This window comes from Exophiala oligosperma (genome assembly GCF_000835515.1).
Source record: "Exophiala oligosperma strain CBS 72588 unplaced genomic scaffold supercont1.13, whole genome shotgun sequence".
Classification (NCBI taxonomy): Eukaryota; Fungi; Ascomycota; class Eurotiomycetes; order Chaetothyriales; family Herpotrichiellaceae; genus Exophiala; species Exophiala oligosperma.
Window position 1 is genome coordinate 556,345 of NW_015622830.1, and position 24,140 is coordinate 580,484.

Sequence of the window (24,140 nt, forward strand, 5' to 3'; positions counted from 1 at the left end):
GTAGGCGATGGGCTCAACGACGCACCAGCCCTCGCAGCCGCAGATGTTGGCATCTTGCTTGCGCCGACGGGCGGCCCAGCCTTGTCTTCGCAGGTCGCGGATGTGGTGCTTGCAACCGCGGACCTGGGTCGGTTGCTCGAGACGGTAGTCATTGCGCGCCAGACACTGGCGCAGGTGCACTGGAACCGTGCCTGGGCAGTTGTGTACAATGTGCTTGCGATCGGGGTCGCGGCTGGGATTTTAGAGCCGTGGGGATTACATGTTGATGCCCGGGGAGCGGGCCTGGCCATGGTTGGGAGCAGTGCAAGTGTTGTTGTCTGGAGTTTATGGTTTCGTCGTCGGCTGGGAGCTGTGGATTGGAGGGCAATGGTAAAGACCGAAACAGACGAGCAGGTTGGCAAAAAATCGATGTATTTATATCCTAGCAGGGAGCAAGAGCAAGAGCACAAAGAACTTTGTTGAGTTTCCAAGAGTCCTAAGAGACTTCTAGCTTTATATCTACTGCAAAGAGAGAAAAACGAGGGTGTAAAGGTATGTATTGTGCTTCTCTGTGAATGTCAACTTCGAAGTACAGCAGATTGACAATCAGTAGATAAAACAATTAATGTGAACTCCTCGACTGCTGTGAGGGGGGTAGTATACCCGAGTGCTCCATATGGCTTTATCTATAACTCTACAGCAATACGCTTGGTTTGCCACTTCTTGATGGACGGCACAAAGCAGCATGCCAGCATCGCGAGCACCCCGAAAGGAATGCTAGTGACCCACACCCACTTTAGCGACTCGGCGTACGCCCAGCGGCTTCCCATGGTCGCTGCGAGAGCGATCTCTTTTGAGTATCCTGGTGCGTCGGCAATCTTGGTAGGGCTTGTCAGGAATATTGTGACGAAAGCCTCGAGATCTTTGACAGGCAGGCCCGCATTAATCACATACTGAGACACTATAGCTGGGAGATTTGTTTTTATCTTGTTGGTGAATATCGCGAGGTATATTGTGTAGCCGATGGAGCCACCGAGTGTGCGAATCGACAGCGAGAGCGCAGCAGTAGTGGCTAGGAGACTGTCGGGCACCACGATCATGGCAACGGTCGCAGCTGGAACGAGGATGCCGCCCACTCCGAAACCTCCGATCGTGCCGACTGCCACCACCATACTGGGAGTGTCTGGTGTCACGCCGATGAGGGCGCCGCCAAACGCCGCTATGCAACGTCAGGATAACTTCTAAGTTATGCATTGGAAAGGGATACTTACTCATCAGGCTGGCAGCAACCAACAGAATCCATTTGGCTTCAATACTAGTGGATAATAGAGCATTGAAAAACACAGCCCCTGCAGTGATGGAGATGCCGTAGCCAAGACCCTTGAGGCCGATTTGGATCGGGTCTGGGTCGTACATGGTTGCAAAGGACAGCGGATAGAAGTTGAGAAGGGAGTAGAAATTGATTCCAGCAACAAAAGCGATGAAGAAGGTTAGTGCCACCACCCGCTGACCCTGGAAGATCTGCCTAGGGATCATGGGGTATTTGGCGAATTTCCATTCCCACACAACCCAGGCACCGACGAGGACCAAGCCAATGATGAGCTGACTCAAAACATAGGCACTTTTCCAGGGGTGTGAGTAGCCACCTGCTTGCAGAGCGACGAGTAAGATGGTCAGGCCGACGATGGATAGGATCGCACCGATGTAGTCGATACGGGTCATGATCTTCTTCTTGGTTACACCTTCCATGCGTGGATGGCCCTTGGGGAAGTAGGTCGTCGCCAGCCCGATGAGGACGACTGCGTTGTAGAACAAGCACATCCAAATGGCCCAACGCCAACTTGCCCGCGACGAGATGAGCTGGCCGTAGATGACGTATGGCGTGAATGGTAGGATGCAGGCAATCATCAATGCCAGCGCAAAGCCGCGGTGTTTAACAGGCACAATGTCGGACAGGCCTGCGAGCGCCGATAATTCGCAGATGCCAGCCCCGGCGCCAGCGATGGCCATGCCAGCCACAGCCTGGCCGAATGCATGGGCGCTCGCAACCAACGCAATCCCTACACAGATGACTGCTGAGCCAAAGAGTGTGATCTCTCTGCGACCCACGAGATCCTGGAGATAGCCCGTGAACGGGGCAACGGCGGTGATGGCTAGCGTGTTGGACACCGTTAGCCAGCCGCCCTTGCCTTGAGCACCAAGAGAGGCTTCCACGTAGGACAGCGAGCCACCAATCATGTAGAGCACGATCTGAGATCCCGTGTACAACATGCCGAGGGTGAGGGCGGCGATGGCGGTGCGAATGGTCCAGTTGACCTTGCCATCAGAGTCGTCACCCTTAAAGGCACGGTCATTGCCAATGTGATCCTCGTCGATCGGGACGGAAAACGGTTCTTTCCCTTCCACATTTTCCGACATCGTAAGCGAAATCTGCTTGTTTTCTCCGTCTCCTTCCATGGTACAGCACTTGGGGTTTTGGTTGGATGATTCGAGTCTTTCGTGTAGTCCTAGGCGGTACACTCGATAGAGACCCCGAACGTTGACCGAAGTTGGAAATACTTATACACTCTTCCATGGCTATACAATGAAAAGCTATGACACTACTAAAACTGACTCAGTGTATTCCCACAATGCGAATTTTAAATCTCCTTGCAAACTTGATGTGAGAAAGCCCGAGGTTGAAAATCGAGCCCTTCTGTCAAAATATCTGACTCGTACTCCGCAAAGAAAACGAAGTCGAGTGTGGGGTTAGCTTCGTCTCTCTGGGGATACCCCGGGCTGGCTACAGCGCATGAGAAACTAAGCCACCTTACCGCCTGCCCTCGAAGCCCAATACTTTAAGGGGTTTGGCTGACGAGTCGCCACGGAATTCTGTGGAGAAGGTGGGTTCTTTCAACGTAATTTGGCATTGAGTTAAGGAGGTAACACTGCAGCAACGCCATTGGCTCTTCGGTATTTCAATATCGATTCATATCATTCGGTCGAGTCGTCTATAGTCGAATCGTGAACTTTGGGGTCGAAGACGTAAAATTAATGATGATACTCTACGGAAACCAAGCTGAAAACACTAGCTTTGAGATGCGCTGTCGTATCTGGATAGGGGCTGTGCTTCAAGAGTTGTCCAGGCCATGCCTGACAAAAATAACCGAGTCGCTCGTACCCGATACTTGGCTCGACCGAAAGGAGAATGACACCTAAAATTCAGGTTTAAGCCAGTAAATCATTTACTGTAAGTTCGACCTTACTTGAGGCCCTTCATAAGTAAGGAGCTCGCATGATAAAGTTACTGTACGAAGAATAAACGACCTAACTCGGCTAGTCTTTCTTATTCGGCCGAACTTTCTCCAGTGGTAACCTGAATGCCAAGTCTCGTGTTCGTGTTCGTGTTCGTGTTTCGTGTTGCTGTTGCCAAGTGCATGTTCGACCGCCCTATCGCACTGCTTCTCCTCAACCGTCGTACTCATCTCATTCTACACGCATATTTCCTTCTTACGCGATTTTCATTGCGTTGATTTCCAGAAGGAGAGCAACTCGAGATCTTCCGAACGTGGAAAACAGAAGTTCTGCAACTTGTGTTCTTTCGTCTCCACGAATCTCACTTAGGCACCAAAAGGCCGAGACGATCCGCTGCCTCTCCTGTGCGGCAAACCAGCTCCATCAATCTGGCCCAGATGGCTCCTCGTAGGACCCACTACAAATCCAAGCGAGGTTGCTCGGAGTGCAAGCGCCGACACATCAAGGTACGAGACTTCACGAATCTCCGGTCACTCGCCTCCGATTGAGCTTGTCCGTTACCGAAGAGAGACTCTGACCAAGGACGTACTGTATACCGAGCAGTGTGACGAAACACGCCCTGTCTGTGTAAATTGCATCACTTCTAAACGCACATGCATTTGGAAATTCGATATCACTGCCTGTGAAAAGACCCAGATCGTGCCGACGAGGGCTCAATGCACACAGACAGCAATCCAATCTCCTGGCGGCGACACACACTCGGCTCCAGTCATTAGTGGCAGCCCTCACACAATTCCTGGCTCACCACTGCCACCCTTAAGCCAATGCCCAGCTGACTCCATGGTCAACATGGACCATCTGGAACTATTCCATCACTTCTACACAAACACATGTAAGACCGTGGTCCGCACGGAGGCTCAAATTGAGTTGTACCGCAATGTCGCCATCACTTATGGAATCGCCCATCCTTTCCTTATGCACGAGATCCTGGCCTTCTCTGCCATTCATATAAGCATCCTCCGTCCCCAACGCCGAGAGTACTACCACTCACTAGCGACATCTCTCCAGTCGAAAGCCCTGACCGACTTCAACGAGATTCTGTCACGTGTCGATGCCGGTACCTGCATGCCGGTCCTGTTATTCTCTCACCTGATCGGACTCCAATCTTTCCACGACATCTTTAATCTTCTCAAGGATGATTTCAATACCTTTATGGACGGCCTGGTCGGCTGCGTCAGGCTACTTCGAGGGGTCAACTTGGTGACACAGACGTGGAGGGACATTCTAATTCAGTCCGAGCTGGGCCCCATCATGAGAGAAGCCGATCAGGCGCATGATGGCGAGAAACTCTCCCGAAGTGAATGCTCTCCACTGCGGGATCTGATCAACGCTGCAGACCTGACCTCGTCATCCAAGGAAGTTTGCAAGGAAGCACTGAACAAACTGCAAGAATGCTTTGATGTTGAAAACGCATTTCCCGGGGATCTACTCTCCACGACCAATGTCATATTCGCTTGGTTCGTCACCGCATCTTCGCAGTACACTGAACTGATGGATCAGCGACGGCCCGAGGCTTTGATCTTACTCGCTTACTACGCTGTACTACTCCACCGACGCCGCAAGTCGTGGGTGGTCGGCGACGCAGGCCAGCACCTCCTCAAGTCCATCACCACGCACCTTGGCAGGCGCTGGGAAACTTGGTTAACCTGGCCACAGAATGCCATCACGTTTGGCACAAGTTCAAATACTCCAATCTCGGCCAGTTAGGTATGATCCATCACCATCAGAGCCTATACCTTGCACTTATATTGCAGGGTCTCATGATATTGGTTATCGCTGATTGCTGCATTGCCCTTTAAAAACTACCGTGTCATGCCGAGATGAGAATCACTTGTAGGTGATATCGCCCTGCACAGGTTGCAGTTGTCTTGTGCATTGAACATGACATTGGATGGGGTTGGACTTCCGCTGCGTTAGTTTCGGGGCTTTTTATGTATCAATTTAATTCGAAGAACAAGTTCAAGAGTGCCATACATACTCAACCTGCTGGCCATATGTTTTGACTGGGACCCCTGAAGAGCGGATGATTTGCACTTTTTGTATCATAATTGCTTGAACGCGGAATCTTCTATTCTAATTCCATCTAAGGATATCATGATGCCCGATGAAGTGCCTGCACTTCTTGTGTGCGGGAGGATGAGGATCTGAAAGAGGTGAGGGCAGGTGGACTCCCGGCTGGCTCTTGCTTGAGCCCTATACGCGGGTCTGATCAACGCAACCAGGCGCAGTGGCTGGCGCTTAGCGACTAAAAAAGTCATTCAACTCGCGTCCACAAAATCCGAATGTAGATGACGTTGATGATTTCCAGACCTCCACTCATTGGCCAACGGATTCCTACAATTAGGACAAGCCACCTCAGCCCGATTGTATGTGGTCATCCGCGTATTCGTGTTCGCCGCTGCCAAGACTCGTGCATCTGTTGCTCGTGCTTTGCAGGAGATTGTCCACAGCCCGGTTGCGCTAACATATTGAGCCTATCGACCTTTCAGCCTTACGAGGGAATTTTGTTTCCTGAGACCCGGTTCTGAGAGATCCCCAACACCCTCAGTGTACAACACGAAGAATTAACCGTTGCAGTTTTTCATGCACTAGTGCCACTCATCACTTACCCGCCCATACAGGGCAGAGTGGTCGTTCTTGCTGGGTTGCAGCTGCCAATCACGTCGAGCAGGCATTCTATTTCTGGCAACTGCTACATGTACTCCATACAAGTTAATGTTATATGGTGACTTGCACGGACAGGTACACAAGGAAACACAAGAGCGTAGATATATATGTCTCTTGGTAGCTTCCGGCCTCTGGGATGGCCCGTAGAAATGTCAGATACAATAGGTCCGCAATCCTGAGATGTCCATTCTCTTCGCATATAAGAGACCGTTCCCATCCCAACACGTCCTTTTCTGTCCCCGAATTCTCTTATAACCAATACTTCAGCTGGTTACCCGAGATCTAAGGGGAAAACCACGCTCATCGCGAGCTTCCCATCTTCACGAGCAGCGCCGTATTCTCAGAATCACATCAATCACTTACTGCACTAAAATTGACATAAGGCCGCATATCATGGCCTTCTTTGACCACAAGTTCAAGCTCAAAGTACACATTCTCCAGATCATCTTGATCCACATTGTCATGGGCGTCTCCACACCCCAGTTGTTCCTCAAAGGCCAGCCGCGAACCCGAGCCAACACCATCGCACTGGGCATGGTAAGTCCATTTTCCATACATATGCTTTTGAGGCTTCCCAAATGCCTCGACCTACGTTGAGGTACATGGACGTTAACCGATAGAGGGCGATAGGGCTGCAAATCGATGGTCATCATCACCTATCATATTTTGACAGAGCACCGCGAGCGGTTCAGTCGGTGGAGATCCTATAAAGCCTATGCCATTCTCAACGGCCTTGAGATCGTCTTCTGGGCAGCAGTCGTTTTCTTGATCGTACAGGCCAACATTAAGTCGTGCGTGGGCATCTCGTGTACCCTTCGGTGGGTAGCCATGGGAGTGTCAATCGTCATCAAGTACGTTCCTCCTAATCAGTTTTTTTTTTGCCTCTACTCGGAATGTCTACATGTTTCCTCCTGATACCAGTGAGGAGATCCCTGGGATAACTCGAGCTCTTGGAGGCTTTGTTCTCCCATTCGAGTCGTGAAAGGCATTCTCTAAGAGAGAGGAGTCGGAAAGCTGACTCACATGCCCTTTCAATAGTGTCATCGCTGTGTACATGTTCATCATCTCGTACATAGACTTCCGAGTCCACCGCATCCAGAAGGAGTTCAAGGGCAGTCGAAGAATCCTGAACGACAACAACATTGAGCATGGCCATGCCATGGACCAACTGCATCTCAAGCCGTTCAGCGCCAGTGGCACCCAGGCACCCCGTCCACACCAGCGTGAGTACCATGGAGGAGAGCACGGCGCACGCAGGCACAGTATGTCTCGCGATCCCAGAGACGGAAGGGAGCAACACTCCCGCAAGGCAAACATGCCCCGGCCAGACCCAAGCGAGCACCAAGCACGGAGACACAGTATATCTCTTGGGATCCGTAATGAGGACGATCACCTAGCATATACACACCGACCACCCCGCTATTGCACTGAGACTCCGTACAGCACCTTCGGTCGTAAGTAATAAGCATGATTAGAAGGGAAGACACTGGGAAAGGCCGGGCTGTCGTAAATGAATCCCATCCAGCATGCGAGAAGTGGGAGACAAGCGGCGTCTACCTAAGGGGAAAGAAAGCAAAATTTTGTTGAAACAATCCCATAACGAAGATGGTTTAGAGAAATTATGGGTGTGGGTATATCGCTCCATGGTCGCTGTGGCGCTGGGCATCTACACCAAGTAAGTATAAGTCCCACTGAGCCAGGTTATTTTGGTCTGCTCCAACGAAAGGATGCCAAATGCCTGTATATAGATCAAGTTTGGTTCCTTGACATTGGCTAGATTCAGAACATCTACAGCCTCGTTTACTTCGCCTGCGAACTAGTCAGATCGTCTAGCAGGGCCCATGATTGCCAAGCTTCTTGAAAATCCGTACCACTACTTGAAATATAAACCAAGACGTTTAGTATCTGCATCTTGATGTGATAATCCGACCGGTGTGAGTAAATATAGCTACTTCTTGATGAAATTTCCAGTGAGGCACCGGCTTTGCATACTTCTACAGACCTCCATGATCGACTACAGTAATCTGGACTTGACATAACTGCCTGCTTGGCCAATGACGTCGTGACGTTCCTGGCCTGGATGCGGCAGAGCAAAATCGCTGGTTGGCACGTTCGATCTCCAGAGACTAGAGGGCAATCAATCGATTGATTTTATCACAGCCCCTGTTCCGACGCTTGACCTGCTTAACGACATCTCGCATCAACGACCTGCAAATTTCCCTTACCATTCGATTTGGCACGCGGTAGTGCGAGACGAGGGAGGCGGCAACACATTCAGACTCTTTCGAGCCACTGTCGGCTGTACATAAGAGAAGAGTACCGAAATTCGTAGTTCTACTCAGGATAGATCGGAGTCTCCTGCGCGTTCCAGAAGGTGTCTATCATCATGTAGTATTGAAATTTAAACCCCCGACCAGACTATAGCTTCCACATCACGCCTCTCGGAAGCGATGTCCATGGAGCTTGAAAACCACCGGCAATGGTGCCAGTGCGAGAAGAATAAATCCGAACAAACTGTTTCCCCAACCTCATCCCAACGCGTCGTAGATATCTAGGCCACACATTGGTAGGAGCGCTCCTGCAACACTGCGAAGGACGGCATTTGCCGCTGACGCACTGGCTGCGTGTTGAGGATGAGCGTCGATCAGATATGTTTGAGCCGCCATGAAGATACAAATCATTCCGAATCCCGTTTGTGAGGTGCCAATCATGGGCACAATCCAATGGATCTTTGCCTGGATCGCCCAGCCATACATGCCTGCAATCTCAATAAGACTGTAGTATGATGCTAGGCGAGTATGTTCAAGTGCTCGCTGTTAATTGGCCAAAGCCTTGGAATGATATGCCCAGATTTCCATTCTTCCTGCGAATCCTAACAAACTCTTGGCAAGCGTGGTTACGAACTATCAGTTGTCTTAGTCTCAGTTTGAAGAGTCGCCCGCCCTCGTGTTGATGGACCGCGCCGACAGAGAACGATTGAGTTGATGCTGGCCTAAACTTGATTTACTGTTGCTCGAGTAACCATGTGACTTCATTGACAAAATGATGAGGACGGCCGGGGTTTTTTTGGATTTGTGTAAATAGCGCGGAATTTTTGTCGCCGAACGGCTCTGAGGTAGTTTCTCTGCCCCAATGATATCTGATTGAAACCTCTGTCCTCATCAGAATCGAAGAAAATGGATCTCTCTACACGAATGCGACCAACGCGATAACGAATACGTACGGATTGTATCAAACACAAAGCTTGAGCTAAACTTTATACAAGTCTAGCATTAAATGCAGTGATTTGAATCGTCTCATCTGCCATTTCCATCTTCGAAACCGGCAGTGTGTCAAGTATGAGCATACTCGTGACATGGGCGATGTTCTGGGCTTGACTTTTCTGCTCCAAAGCAAGAACACCCCTGATTGATGGGTTACATAAAAGCAATCAATGGACCCGTTTGTACAGCTCTCTCAACATCACTTCTTAATCTCCAATCGACCTCCTTAAGTATACCAGTGCTTATCCTGAATACCCAACCTATACTCTGTTCTTACCCAAGTCATCATCCACGCCGCGGTACTTCACCTTATCGAACATCGTTACAAAAAATGGCTATCCAGTATGTCCTCTGGTACTACATGCCCTCGCTTATTGGATCAATCGTCATGACCACGTACTTCGGTGTAGCCTCGCTCGCGCACTTGGTCCGTCTAGTCCAGACAAGGTCACGATTTTGCGTTCCTGCCGTTATTGGGGGCATCTGTAGGTCCATTTCTCCGTCAGGGTCGTTCCAAGAGCTAACTTCACTTCCAGTCGAAGCTGTCGGGCACAGTGCTCGCACTGTGGCTCACTTCCACACAGACAAGACGCTACCTTACGCCATTCAGTCACTCCTAATCCTCCTCGGTCCGATCTTATTTGCAGCATCGACCTACATGATCCTGCAACGACTGATCCGCGCGATTAAGGGTGGCTCACATTCGCTGATCCCTTCGCATTGGATAACCAAGGTGTTTATCGGAGGCGATATGCTGTGCTTCATCATTCAAGGGGCCGGTGGCGGTGTCCTTTCAGGGGCTAAGACTCACAGTAGAGTCAAACTCGGCGAATACATTATACTGGCTGGTCTGGTCCTTCAGATAGTTGTCTTCGGCTTCTTCGTGATTGTTGCTGCTGACTTTCACTCACGCGCCCGGCATTCCCCAGCGATATCGGCAACAAACATTCCCTGGCAACGCTGCCTCTGCATATTGTACTTTATCAGCATCCTGATCTCGGTCCGAAATATTTTCCGAGTCGTCGAGTACGTTTGGGGCTCCAGTGGATATGCTCTAAGGCATGAATGGACATTGTATATCTTTGATGGCGCGTTGATGGCAGCGGTGGTTTTAGTCTGTCTCACATGGTATTCGGTCGATTTTACTGCTCCCCGCACTGCTTCCCAACGACACAACGATGAGGAGGCGAAAAGGTGAACAATGAAATATGCCGCTGACAGTAAATTGATAGCGACAAGCTTGGAGGATCAGCAAATCAAAGATTGTAACACATATAAGGGTCTCGGTGAGATTTGACATTTGAAGGGCCAAGAGTGATACAGGAATAACTAGCTAGGTCATGTGCTATTCCCTATGGCATCTAATTGATTGATAAGTCAGCAATCAGGGCATTTGATGAGTGTAAATCGAGATCTCGTCTATTTCTCTGTTTAGGCTGTGCGGGCCATCTCCTAACATGACATTGCTGTGCCAACATCGAAACTCATTTAGTTGCAGGTCGTCTCTGATAGTATGATCTTTGTCTAGAAACCCTGGTGTCACCTGAAATTCCAGCAGCAAATTTGAAGCTTTACTGATACTTTTCTGTATTTGGTGTAAATGTTCAAAGGCGCTGTGCCCGATGGCTGATCTACGACCGATCCTGCATTTTGAAGTCCATTGATCTTAGTCAGCTCCAGGAGACTAGAAGTTGCAACGCTTACGCGCCGAAAGTCTAGAACCTCCCAATGTTTTTACATGGTACAGGCTTTTATTTCTGTTAGGCTCGCCCAGAAGGCTGATTCGGTGAGGTTTCGAGGACGATGCCAAATCAATCTCTAGATTCTCGATTTCTCTTGCATTCCTCCAATGGGTACCTCTTCGATGCTCTCTGCATGACCTTTCTCCCGCATTGGCACTGCTTCAACGGAATCGCCAAAGAGTTCGCCAATGTCTTCAAGAGAACGTCCACGTGTCTCGGGAAACCACAGCCAGACTATGAAGAAAATGACCGTGGTGATTGAGATGAAGACGATGTAATACTTCCAGCCAATTGTTGAGAAGGCTTCTGGCGCACACTGGAGGAAAATGATGGTCGCTACGAAAAGACCCGACACTGATATAGAAAGGCCCTTGGCTCGCACGGGAGTTGGGAAGATTTCAGAAGCGTAGATGTAGGACGTCGCATCGCAGGAGACGGAGAAGAACCCAATGTGTAAGAACAGGAAGAACACTGCCGCACTGGCAGCACTTCGGTGACCCGTGCGTTGGAAGACGTCGACAGTAATGCATTCGCCAATCAGGGCGATAACGCAGCCAGCGAAACCGAACACTGTGTCACAGTTCTCAGCTCAGCTTCTTCATAAACTCAACACGGTGCTCGGAGACCTACTCAGCATTCGAGTTCGACCGAATTTATCAACAACCAACGCATTGATCAAGTTCCCAAAAGGGCACACAGTGATCCATCCACATTGAATGAGAAGTTGTTGGACTGTTCCGAAGCCCAAAGAAGCATACAGCGAAGGACCATAGTCTAGATGACAGAGTGTTAGTATTGCAGAGGAGTGATGCCCCAAGAGAGCCTCAAAACTTACTGTTAATGACCAAGGTCGCAGTTCCCTGAGCACCAAACATTGTGAGCCAACCAATGATACATCTCTTCCTCATAGATGGTCTTCTAAAGAGATCAAATAGAGACAGCTCTTCTTGCTTCTCGTGAAGCAACTGGCCCTGAAGCAAATTGAACTCGGCCAAGATAGCCCCTTCGTTATTGGCTAAGTTGTCCGTGTTCTCTGCGCGGACTGCCTTAAATGACTTATAAGCGTCTTCCACGCGATCATGGTCCAGTAGCCATCTCGGCGATTCTGGGAGGAAAAGTACACCCAGCGACAAGAAGAGAGGTGGGAAGCACTGGATCGCCAGCGGCAGTCGCCATTGTGCGCCGCTTGCATTGACGAAGTAGAAGCCCAGCCCTACCCAGCTTGCCAGAGAATAGCCCACACAGATCAAAACTCCATGCATACCTACGAGCCAGCCTCGGATCCGGGGAGGAGATATCTCGGACTGATAAAGAGGTACAAGAGTGACCAGGGCACCTGGCGACTTTGTTAAGAGTTATCCAATTGCCGTGAGTGGGTGCAGAGAACTCACCTATTCCGAAACCGGTCACGAATCGCATGGCGATGTACATACCAATATTGACGCTGCCAGATTGGAGAGCACCTCCGATGAAGGTGATTACTGACGCGAACAGAATGGCTTTTCTCCGGCCTAGCCAATCTGCAGATTTGATGCATGAAAGACACCCGAAAAGACCTCCAGCTTGATAGAGTCCATTAATGGCGCCAATGAGGTCTGTCGCGTTGGACCGTGTGTCGAGAGCAAAATAACTGATGAAGGAGGGTTGTCCCAAAGTCGTAGCGATAATACTGCTGCAGTATCCGTAGGTGAGCGAGCCAAGTGCAACGAAGAGCACGATCTAAGCAGGTACGTAGTTTAGCATTTAGAGTTTCTAGAAAGGCCGAGAGTAATGAGTGACTTACCAGGAGCCGAACTAAAGAGGGTGAGATCGCCATTGTGGAAGTTAGGAGGACACAAAATACAAGGTCGACAACGGCCAGATAAAGGATTCAGAAAGTATGAGGAAATTGCTCGTTTCCTTGCACTTAGTAGAGAGAAGAACTGGGGTAATCTGGGGTCTGGGCAGTTTTATAGGAAAAAATTCGGAAGGGAGGCCGAGAAGAGTGCACGAATATGTGAGAGAGAACAATTAACAGGGTCTCCGAGCCCGGTGCCCCAGAACAGGGTACGAGGTACTCTATCAACGTTGGTTGGGGAAGAGGAAAAAGCGAATGCTCTTCTTCGTGAGTCTAGAAGCTGAATCGCTGTTACGTTCGGAGCGGTCTACGAACCTTGTCGTGTTGGTAGTTTTGTGTAGTCCAGCAAGAGACCCATCCAGGCTTTCCATTTCCAACCCCGGTAACTGCGGAGTTGCAAAAGACTTACAATTTTGTGGAGCGAAATGTTGTATTTGAAGACTTTAGTTTTGATTGTGGCGACATGACCCGAATATGTGGGATCGGCACTTTTCGCTAGCACAGTTGTGGTAAAGTTTGTCTAACTGGATATATGAGGACGTTTTCCGACAGCTTCTGATTGCGCACAAAAATCCAGGAGAGAAGGCGGCTGCTTTCATTCAGTGCCAGGGCAATCTTCTGATGACACTTAACATGAGTGGTCAGGTGAGCAAAGGCTACAGACCTGTAATGCTTATTCTTCCAGTCATACAGTCCCGACTAGTGGTGTGTGGTTACTACTTGATCCGCCCGCGAAGAACTTTATCTCAGGACAATCCGGTAAATGCGTCCCATGCTGTAATAACCCGGCAAATTTGGCTTGGGAACTTGATCAACTTCAAGCGTGTGCAACAAGGTTGACACGGCCTGCAGGGCCGACCGAGCTCCCTGAGACACCGACCCACTCTTCGGCGCAGGGATCGCCTTCTTCGGCGTGCAGCCCGATATTCAGGATTGGATGTCCTGGTGCTGGCTGTGCAAGGGCGAAACCAGAGCCTCGGGATTAACAATATTGAGCGTATGAACGGGATGTAAAATAAATGGTTCACGCATAGCTTCTCATGTGGGTTCATCTGGCTTCTTGAGGCTGCTCCATCTCGCCGCTGAGTCTGGCCAAACTCAAGATTAGGTCTTTATGCTTGACTCCTCTATGAATGCGAAGAGGGCAAAAACGCCAATCTCCAGTTCGCTCTTATCATAGACACATTGGTTCAGTTGTTGTTTTTTACTGCTCGAGAAACTCGCTTTCATGTTAATTGGTTAAGATATACAAGTTGATTGTCTTCCATCAAGGGGGTGTTTTTAATGCATAATAGAGATGACTTGGATATAATGAAAGATTGCCGGATGTGGAATCTAGGAAACTTCTCTCCATAGACTTCTTCATACTTCATGTGGACATGGTGACCCTTCTTCTGGTCTTGCCGGAAGCTCTTTTTAAGCAATGTCATAGAAAGAATTGCTAAACACCAGAGTGGAAAAATGTGCAGAGCTATCACTTGCAAGTGTTCAGGAAATAAAAAATCTCTGCAAAGGCGCTAAAACGATATTCAAGTATCACTTTGGTGTTGTCCATACCCTTCTCTAATGGGTGACAACGATCTCGACTCAAAAAGAACATACCCAATCAGTGTTCGACTGTTCGCTTCTGGAGCTTGAGCCTCTATTTTAGGACTTGTTAATCAGGCCTTACGCGAGACTGCCGTAACAGGATAATCACTCCATGGATTCGAATTCTGCAAGTTTCGTATTTCTATTTCGAACCATGAAACATAGCATTATCTAGTAGAAACTTTTCAATAATTTGACATGTCTGAAATGAAGCGAATTCCGATAGATATGTTTTGCCTTTGCCCAGCAATCTAGCCGACTGCTCGATCAGAACTCAAGCCATGAAGAAATCGCTCAATACTGCAGCCTTCATGTCATCCTTCTTTATGCGTTCATGCTATTCAGGCAACAGTGAATAAAATTCATGAGCTTGTTTTGATTTAACTTACTTGATTAAGACTGTCTTTGGTTCCGTAAACGAACGAAGGGCCTGGATCAAAGAAATTTAGTAATCATCTTATCAGAGTAAATCTGATAGCGACGACTCACATATTCACCGAATTCTCTGCCTATGCCTGATATTTTCTTTCCTCCAAAAGGTGCCTGGATATTCATCTGGAAAGTCGCAAGCATCAGCCCCTATGGTTTTCGTGAAGGAGAAGGGGGAATTCGGACGTAAGAGATGCAATTAATCCCGCAAACCCCTGAGTCGATGTTGCTCGACACCCTTAGCGCGCGAGTGATGTCCCTCGTGAAGACACCGGCCATTAACCCAAACTCTGTATCATTAGCCAATTTAACCACTTCTTCCTCGGTCTCAAAAGTCTTGATGACTGCCACGGGTCCAAATACTTCATTCTTATAGATCTCCGCGTCGGGCCGGGGATTAAGAAATACGGCTGGTTCCATGAAGCAACCAGAATCACCGTGTCTAACACCACCAACGACCAAGTCGGCTTCTATTTTACCCTTTTCGATCATTGCTTCGACTCTAGCAAAGCTGGATGCGTCGGCGAGGGGCCCAAGAGTCGTCTCGAAATCCTGAGGGTCACCAAGCCGCGAGGCAGCTTCTTTCATTCTCTCGCTGTATGCATCGATAAATTGTTGGGAGATGGTTTGTTGGACGTAGACTCGAGATGCCGCTACACAAACTTGACCAGATCGCGCTAGAATTCCGTTGATTGTCCTGCCATTAGTCCTGTTAGCGCCGTGTATCAACCTCGTCCACGATTATATTGCCTACCAAGTGAGAGCATTTTCGATATTTGCATCTTCGAAAATTACAGCCGGGCTCTTGCCTCCTGTGATAACAAGTTAGCTGCCAACTTGCTGGACCGTCCTATAGCTTAGTCACTCACCAAGCTCAAGGGTGACTCTTTTGAGATTACTTTCTGCGGCGGCTATCTGGATTTTCTTTCCAGTCGCGACACTACCAGTGAAGCTCACCTTTATACCATACACGTCGTCAGTATTCTTGATATCTGCTACTGGAGCCGAGCTAGAGTGTGGGAAGAGAGCTTTACCTTCCGTACACGCATATGCCTTGCAAAAAGTGCCCCAGTTCTTCCGTCTCCAGTAACAACCTGGACCACACCCTTGGGAAACCCGGCTTCCTCAAACAAAGGAGCGAGCGCCAGCGATCCGAGCGGGCTTTTCTCTGAGGGTTTGATTATCAACACATTGCCAGTGGCTAGGCAGGGAGCGGCCTTGATGATGAAGGACGCCACTGGTGAGTTATATGGGTTTATTCCAACGCACACGCTACTCGCTATTTCAGTTTCTTACTTAGCTATGACACATAGACAACGAAAGACTCACCCCAAAGGCTCATGCCGTACTAATTTCACAAATCCGTCATCTGCAGGGTAGTAGTCACCCTTTTGCTTGTCGGTCCATCCAGCTTATCGTCGTTTAACGGAATCCAATCTTGACCAGATTAAGGATCTACTTACAGTAGTATAACAGATTGTTTTTGATATACGTCTTCTCGCGTGAAGGGATCAACGAAATAGGGTTCCCAGTTGTGAGTGAATCCAATGTCAAAATATCAACCAGCCTGTCCTCTAGAATGTCAGCAAGGCGACGCAGACATTCAGACCTTTGTGCCGCCGTGAAAGTGCTCCAAGGCCCTCTGAAGGCGGCTTCTGCAGCTGCTACCGCGGCATTGACGTCCTCTGGGCCACCAATAGGCACTGCATCGGCAACGACAGTGTCATCCTTGGGATTGTGTAGGACATATGTCTGCTCGGATATCGGCTTGGCATATTGGCCATCGATGTAGAACCTGGTCAAGTGCCTTGGGCTTGGTGTCTTCTGTTTTGCTGTTCCCATCATCAGTATACACGTGTAGGAAGTAGTTTGTTTTCGAAAAGTTTTGTCCTTAGCAGCGAATCGCAATGCGTGGAAGGCTGAATTCGAATGAGAACATGTGCTAGTATTCAGGTAAATAACTCTTGTATAGATATTCAGGGACATGCGGTCCTTGAGCAAAGCCAATACTCAATTTGTCTTGCATGGTAGGCTCCGACCATCTCCCTGACTAATTAAGCATTCTCCAGACCGAAAGTGTCATGAGTCTACTCTGTAACCGAACAATGAACTCTCGTAAGCCCACTCAGTTGCTGTGTCATCGATAAGAATGACAGACACGAACACCGTGGATCCTTGAAGCTGTGCGCGCTCATTGGACAATCTAAGCTCGGGCTCTCTCAGCGTTCCCTCCAATTGCCAAGGGAGTTTCGGCATCTCGAACCGCCCAGCTCCACGGCGTCGGTCTCCGCACCGTCATGACGGCATTTGCTTCCAAATCCCTTCACAACGACCTGTCGATCTTCCAAGAAGTACGACAATCAGTCGCTATGCCTTCAGGGCGGATCCTCGGTGAGGCCAGGATCTCGAGCCTCGTCTCATTTACCGAGCTCCCAGAGGCCCACGCTGCCGTTAGCCTGTGGAGAGACTAGCGTGATATGTCTTCGCTTCACTCGCGGGCCTTAACGCCCGCTAAAGCCGATTTATCTGGATGATGACTTGATTCCCAAGTGGAAGCTGTGTAGGTAGTGCCATCGTATCCTAATTTCCTGTAGCAAAACCTGAATTCTCAGACGCCCAGAGAAAAAAATGCGAAACTCGAGTCTCAACGAGGAAAAACACGTTAAACAAGCCGCACAACACCAAGACTCTAAAATGAATGCCGTAATATTCAACGGACCTCGGAAGATAGACGTCGAAAAACGCCCCAAGCCCACTCTTAGAGATCCTACAGATGCTATTGTCAAGGTGACTTCCGCAGGCATCTGCGGTTCGGAACTGCATATGTATCGAGGTCATCAGAAGACGGCAACAGGGCATATCATGGTAAGTACAGAACGAACTTATACTTTGAGCTGGCGATCTTTTCTGACAGAATGATCTTTTACATTTTGGCAGGGTCATGAGTTTGTAGGGTTTATCGAAGAAGTAGGATCAGACGTACGAAGTTTCCAAGTTGGCCAGAAGGTTGTTTGTACGTTCTCTCCGGTCTGGTAAGTATCAAGTTCCAGACAGGCTAGCTTGTGATACCCAAAATATCCAATCATCTGACTTGAACCAGCATGTGCTGCTGGTTCTGTGAGCATGGCTACAGCAATCGATGTCCCGAGGGCCTGGCACCATTTGGCACACAGGGTTTAGCAGGAGGACAAGCAGAGTACGTTCGGGTACCGTTTGCGGATGGCACGTTGAAATCGACGCCAGAGGGGGTTGATGACGAACTCTTGATCATGATGTGCGATATATTCCCCACGGGACACTACGGCGCCATGAGAGCCATCGAATGTTTCCGCTCCTCAGATCTGGTGAATGGTAATCATTACACTGACCTCGATTCGCCAAAACGTAGCGGATTGTCGAAGTCGCAATCGTTAGAAGAAGCGGTCTTCGTGTGTCTAGGGTGTGGCCCAGTTGGACTCTGCGCCATTTTGACGGCGCGGTCCAAAGGGGTGAGAACGATCTACGTTGTCGATAGTGTCGATGATCGACTGGACCAGGCGGCGAAACTCGGCGGTATTCCACTCAAGCTGGGTCGAGACGACGTACAAGCGAAGGTTATGAAGGCGACGCAAGGTCGCGGCGCTGACGCAGTCATTGAAGTTGTTGGAAACAACGCGGCACTGAGATCAGCATTCGATCTTCTCCGGCCTTGTGGCGTTCTGTCATCTATTGGGTTTCACCAGGGAGACCTACCATTCACAGCGCTTGAATGCTACCAGAAGAATTTGAAGTGAGGCATTGTTCCCCTAATAACGCCCATAGCTAATGTTTCTAGCATCAATCTCGGCAGAGCACCCGTGAGAACAGTCTTCGACGAGGCGATGGAAGTGGTGGCGGCGAATAAGGAGAAGCTTGCCAGCATGGTCACGCATCGTCTCCCATTATCAAAAGCGGCTTACGGGTACGAGATCTTCGAGAAGCAGCTTGCCAGAAAAGTCATCCTGGTGCCGTGAAAGACGGAAAAGAATTCTATGCGGTGATGGAAGAACATCCTTTCGTGTATGCATAATTTTGATTTGATTTACTGATACTATAGCTATTCTGGATGGCCCCATTGGTGTGCTATTTCTTCACTAGCAAAGTACTTGTAGATCTATATATATTAGATGCTTAGGGTATATCCACGTGATCTCGACGATTTTGGCAGCTCAGACCCTAAGCCAAAGAATTCTAAGGGAAGGAAGAGAGACAACATGATGTTCTGGATCGTATTTGGTTGCTTTGTTTCCCACCCTGATGTCGACCAACGAGGTAGAAAAGCTGGAAGTTGCTAGCGCTCGGCAGCGGCACCGATGGTGGGTCTCGGCTTAAAAAGCCACCGCAAAAACAGTCCTAAGCGGACACGTACAGGCCATTGAGAGCTAGGCAGAAATCGGGATCCTATTTGCGATATGCTCGTAGTCAGGTGTGGCGAGAATCAAATCGTGAAATCTCACGAGGATAGCCAGTCGAGCTTCTTCCCGAGTTGTTATGTACTGCTGTCACTCCCAGAAGAGACTTGGTGAGTGGATCGACGATCTCGAGATGATCAGCAAAGGCCCTATACGCATTGGAAATGTCTCCGGTGCAACGGGCGACATGCCAGGCGCCATGGCTAGAATGGTTGCGGAAAGCAATGTGGACGTGATTACAGGCGACTGGCTCTCTGAAATGAACATTGCTTGGAATGCGATAACCAAGAAGGAGAGTCCAGAGCTTGGGTATGAGAACGGTTTCTATGAACAACTCGAAGAGTGTATCGACGATATCATAGCGAAAGGTATCAGGGTCATTACCAACGCTGGAGCCTTGAACACGCAATCTTTGACCCGAAAAGTACGAGAGCTCCTCGAAGCAAAGGGACACGGCCAGATAATCGTGGCTGCTGTCCTAGGCGACGACATCTCAAACCTGTTGAAGGACTCAAATCGGCGACAAGACTTGCATTTCCCTCACTTGGATCACACCGACCTGTCTCTGGATGATTGGGAACTGGAACCGTTTTCCGGAAATGCGTACATCGGCTGTCGAGGCATTGTCGAAGCACTGAAATCGGGTGCAAGCATTGTAATTTGTGGGCGTTGTACGGACGCTTCCCCTGTTATGGGGGCTGCAGCATGGCATTTTGGGTGGAGTATGGAAGAGCAATATGATGAGCTTGCAGGAGCATTGCTGGCAGGGCATTTGATCGAGTGTGGTGCCTATGTCGTTGGGGCCAACTTCTCTGGCTTCAAAGACTTTCTGGACGACTTGGTAGATGTGGCCTTTCCAATTGCCGAAATAGATGCCCAAGGCCGGTGTGTCATCACCAAAAGTTCGACAGGGGGCGGGCATGTTACAGCTGAAACAGTCAAAGCGCAGACGCTGTATGAGCTGCAAGGCCACCTCTACCTGAACCCTGATGTCGTGGCGGATCTCTCTATGATTCAGATTGAGGATGAGCAGGATTTCCCGAATCGAGTTCGGGTTACGGGAATAGTCGGCCATCCACCTCCGCCAACCACCAAAGCGATGTTCGCGGCGCCAGGAGGGTATCAAGCAGAAGCGACTTTCTTCATCAACGGACTTGACGTTGATGCAAAAGCACAGATGATGAAGAATCAACTCCAACATATCTTCAGAAAGAACAAGTTCAGCAAGCTGAGTATCGAGCTGTATGGGTCAGAAGTCAAAAATCCGGATAGCCAACAGGCAGGAACTGTCCAATTGCGAATCTTTGCGCAAGCCCGAGAAAAAAGGGATATTGTTGCTCGCAACTTCAAGACTCCAATCTATGCTCTGAGAATGCAGAGTTACCCAGGCTACCACATGAACCTTGACTTTAGAACAATGGATCCAAAGCCGTTCATGGAAATCTTTCCGGCAATTATTCCACTCTCTGCGATCCAGCATCAGGTTGACTTGGGAGACGGAGAGCTGATCGACATCAAAGCCCCAAGTAAAACAGCAGAGTACCCAACTATTAGGCCTTCCTACGAGACAGAAAACCCGGTCGATCTGGCCTCACTTGGAGTAACAGTGCAGGCACCGCTTGGTAGCATTGTCCACGCAAGGTCGGGAGACAAAGCGGACAACACAAATGTCGGTTTCTTTGTTCGGCATGAAGATGAATATGCATGGCTTAGAACGATCCTCACGGTGGAGAAGATTAAGATACTGTTTGGCCAAGACTGGTTCAAATGCAACCCTTCTCGAAGAGTTGAGCGAGTGGAATTTCCGAAGATACTAGCAGTACATTTGTAAGTACCCTCCTGATTGGCCAAAACTGACGTGCTGATCATATGAAGTCGAGTTCTTGACAATCTTTCCGGCGGTATTGCATCTTCTGATCGAATCGATGGACTCGGCAAGGGTATCGGTGAATATTTGAGAAGTAGATATGTAGACATCCCAGCCAGATTTTTGGAACGTGGCTGCATATAGCGTGTAAGGTCTGCTAATTCAATTTTCACCGCCAGAGCTTATAATGATGGATATCTTTCTCAGCCTATTGAGCAACAAGCAGAGCCATTTGCCTGAGGCAACAACTATGTCAAACAAATGCGTATTGCAAGACTCTCGCTGGTTTAATGGCCTCCTGCGGCCATGGACTGATCTAGAGACTGGATCTCAAAAAGCCAATCTTGAGACGCCTGCATCATCGAGACATTTGCAAAATCATAACTTGTATAGAGGTTTTGTAAATCATCGAAACAGTCTTGATAACTGAAATCCATAACGTTCGGTACCGTAGATGAGAAAGACTGCTGTGGTATTGCGGGACTGAATGCCAGATCCGGCATGGTATTAGGATGGTTTTGATTTGGTGCGCTAAATTGTGAACTGCGGGTAAATGTGCTTCGAGAATTATTTTGAAATTCGATTACATCAGTCAATAGAGCATCGCTAAGCCGGCCAAATACTTGGTGAGCGTTACGAGCAGTGCTCCATCGCTCGGAGACTGCGACAAGGACATTGGAGCAGTCACGAGTAGTGTTGACAATTTGGCTAATGGTGGGGTCGGTGGGCAGACAACTAGCCGGACTTTGTGACATTGGGTTGCTACTGCTTGCCAGTTCGCGCCGACGAGTCTGGAAATGAGAGCGGACGGCATAAACGTATGACAAACCCGCGATAAACGCTGCGTGCAGCGTGATGGAAGAGTAATTAATTCGACGTGAGTTGTGGAGGTATGCGTAGATGCCGATCGACCTTTGGGCGGCGTCGAAGATGCGCTGTAGTGTTTCGCCCGTTTGAGAAGCATCTTGAAGGGACGGCGAGGGACGATAAAGCATCAAAATTGCGTTCTGGTATAAGAGGTCGTACCATTCTCTCGCCCTGAAGCTGGATCGGTCGGAGTCGGTAAGTGAGCCTCCAAGCGGCAGCGTCAGAGTGTCTGCTCTCCAGGCTTCAAGTTCCTCGATAAGAGAGCTGCGCCTGCTCTCATAGTCGAAGGAAGCACTCATTCTGGCCCGGATCACATTGTGTAAGGAGGTCAGGATCTGGCCGCAAATGACGCGGTAGCGCACGATTAGCACAAATATTGCTGTCCTCAGCTGCCAGGGAGCGCTCCCGACGTTCTCCGAGGGAGACAGGTTGTTGCCTGGGCTGACCACAATATTCGTCTCAGAACGTGGCAACTCTGTGTCAAAATCGTCGAGATGGATGGCCAAGGGTCGGCCTAAAGTGATGCTCGCGATCCTGTCCATTGCCAATGCACACCAGAAGCACCTCCTCCTGACTTCGGAATTTTCGAATGCGCCTTCGTCCATGCCAGCCACACCCGCCCCGGGAGCATAGTAGACCGACTCGCGATGTAAGCCGAGCTCAAAGCACATTCTTGCTGCGGTGCCAACTAGGTGCCACAAACTCGCGGAAGCATCATAAAGACCACTTCCGATCCGGTATTGGCACATCAATAGGATGGCCTGCAAAGCATCCATTCCACCCTTACCGAGCACTGTGCCTAGTCTACTCATGGCCCGGTCATGGTGCGTTTCAGCGTCTGGCATCACTTGCCAATCAAACTTTGAGACCTGAGCGGTTGCGATGGCAAGGACCATGTCTAGAGTAAACGCTTCCAAGGGGTGTGTCCCATAGTAACTCTCACTGCCGTAGATCAACCCGAGGCTTTCCAACAGCGTCTTCGGACGGAGGAATGGGTAGCACAAATGATCGTGAGCTAGATACGCTGAAACCAAACTTCGGGCAAGCTTTTCAGCCGGCAAGGAACTGACATCGGGAGTCAATGCCCCGACACGAGTCCCCGAGCCAAATCTGCGGACCGCATTGTAGTTGTCATCATTCTGCATGCCTCGAACTTTTCCTCGGTTATCTGCCTGGAGCAGACTGGCCAGAAGGAGTCCACTGGTCGACCCCAGGTATTGCCGCTCGCCGCCAGCCCCGAGACTCAGAAATGTGACTTGACTTGTCACTTCGTTACTGCCCGAGCCGCTGCTGTTGATGACTGCTGCCTGCTGACCACTTGAAGCCGATGGAACAGTACTTAGAGGACTGCTTGTGTTTGCTCTAAAGTTGGCCTCGCGTAGCTGACTTGCCAAAGCCTCGTTCTTCGCTTCCATCTGACGAAGCCTTCTCTCCAGCCTTTCCATGTCTTGGCGACGGATTACCGGGTCTTTGGCACTGTAAACGCACTGGGTGTCTGCCTTTATGCATGAAGAGCAAGACGGTTGGACCTTGTCGCAGCGTGCTTTGCGCCTGTGACATCGATCACATGCGGTCTGTTTGGAATTGTCATCCGTCATTGTGTGCGCCGATTTGTGATGGGAAAAAATCGAATTAGACGTTGGCTGCAATCATACCAGCCACACTGCAAACAGACCGAAGCCCATGATCAGAGGAAAATTCGGAAGCAAGATCTTGTAGAGGGCTACAACCCTTCACGGCTCGAGGGTGATGGTGTCGACCGGTCGCTGGATGCACTCAAAAGAAATTCGTCGTTAGGATCTCTTGTCTATGTCGGTAGGTGGATCACATTTGGTACGAGAAACATGGAAGGTTTCCCGGGCAAGGAAGCCCGTGCGGGGGGCCTGGGGAGAATCCTGGCTTAGCTTAGTGATCAATAAATAGGGAAGCAAGAGCCTATCTAGGTCGACGTACGTGGGTGGCAGGCCGGAGATGCCAAAGCTTGGGGGTCAGTCTTACCTCGGACCCCTAGAGGGCCTTTCTTGTCCGGAGTAATGACGTGGCCTTGGGAGGGCTTTAGAAGGCAGCGTTCTCGCTTATATGCTTCACCCTAGTTGTTAGATACGGAGAGTCAAATATACCACCATCATTACCGGCCTCGTCCAAGTACGACTCTGTGCTTTGATTCCCACCACA

At 49.5% G+C, this 24,140-nt stretch overlaps 5 protein-coding genes across 5 annotated transcripts; 4 read left to right on the forward strand and 1 right to left on the reverse strand.

The window, feature by feature from the left end:
- Positions 1-3,650: 3,650 nt before the first annotated feature.
- On the forward strand, positions 3,651-4,980 carry PV06_10527 (uncharacterized protein; the record flags this gene model as incomplete). The annotated part of the gene is made up of 2 exons (XM_016412084.1): positions 3,651-3,719; positions 3,910-4,980. 2 exons carry the CDS (start codon positions 3,651-3,653, stop codon positions 4,978-4,980), a joined length of 1,140 nt encoding a protein of 379 aa, XP_016257704.1.
- A 1,353-nt stretch (positions 4,981-6,333) lies between these two features.
- Positions 6,334-8,249, forward strand: PV06_10528 (uncharacterized protein; the record flags this gene model as incomplete). Its single annotated transcript, XM_016412085.1, has 4 exons — positions 6,334-6,477; positions 6,571-6,791; positions 6,979-7,202; positions 8,101-8,249. The coding sequence occupies 4 exons, from the start codon at positions 6,334-6,336 to the stop codon at positions 8,247-8,249; spliced, it is 738 nt and encodes a 245-aa protein (XP_016257705.1).
- A 219-nt stretch (positions 8,250-8,468) lies between these two features.
- Positions 8,469-8,696, reverse strand: PV06_10529 (uncharacterized protein; the record flags this gene model as incomplete). The annotated part of the gene is made up of 1 exon (XM_016412086.1): positions 8,469-8,696. The coding sequence occupies one exon, from the start codon at positions 8,694-8,696 to the stop codon at positions 8,469-8,471; it is 228 nt and encodes a 75-aa protein (XP_016257706.1).
- Positions 8,697-9,414: 718 nt separating this feature from the next.
- PV06_10530 (uncharacterized protein) lies at positions 9,415-10,586 on the forward strand. The gene is made up of 2 exons (XM_016412087.1): positions 9,415-9,688; positions 9,740-10,586. Exons 1-2 carry the CDS (start codon positions 9,535-9,537, stop codon positions 10,399-10,401), a joined length of 816 nt encoding a protein of 271 aa, XP_016257707.1. The 5' UTR covers positions 9,415-9,534; the 3' UTR covers positions 10,402-10,586.
- A 6,843-nt stretch (positions 10,587-17,429) lies between these two features.
- On the forward strand, positions 17,430-18,793 carry PV06_10531 (uncharacterized protein; the record flags this gene model as incomplete). The annotated part of the gene is made up of 4 exons (XM_016412088.1): positions 17,430-17,666; positions 17,739-17,833; positions 17,902-18,570; positions 18,616-18,793. The coding sequence occupies 4 exons, from the start codon at positions 17,430-17,432 to the stop codon at positions 18,791-18,793; spliced, it is 1,179 nt and encodes a 392-aa protein (XP_016257708.1).
- Between the last annotated feature and the right edge of the window lie 5,347 nt (positions 18,794-24,140).

What these genes read in the sequence shown, in the direction of transcription:
- PV06_10530 (XM_016412087.1), top strand. Translation starts at nt 9,535, where the DNA reads ATGGCTATCCAGTATGTCCTCTGGTACTACATGCCCTCGCTTATTGGA. An exon ending in TGCCGTTATTGGGGGCATCT is followed by an intron (nt 9,689 to 9,739) that starts GTAGGTCCATTT and finishes CTTCACTTCCAG; the next exon opens with TCGAAGCTGTCGGGCACAGT.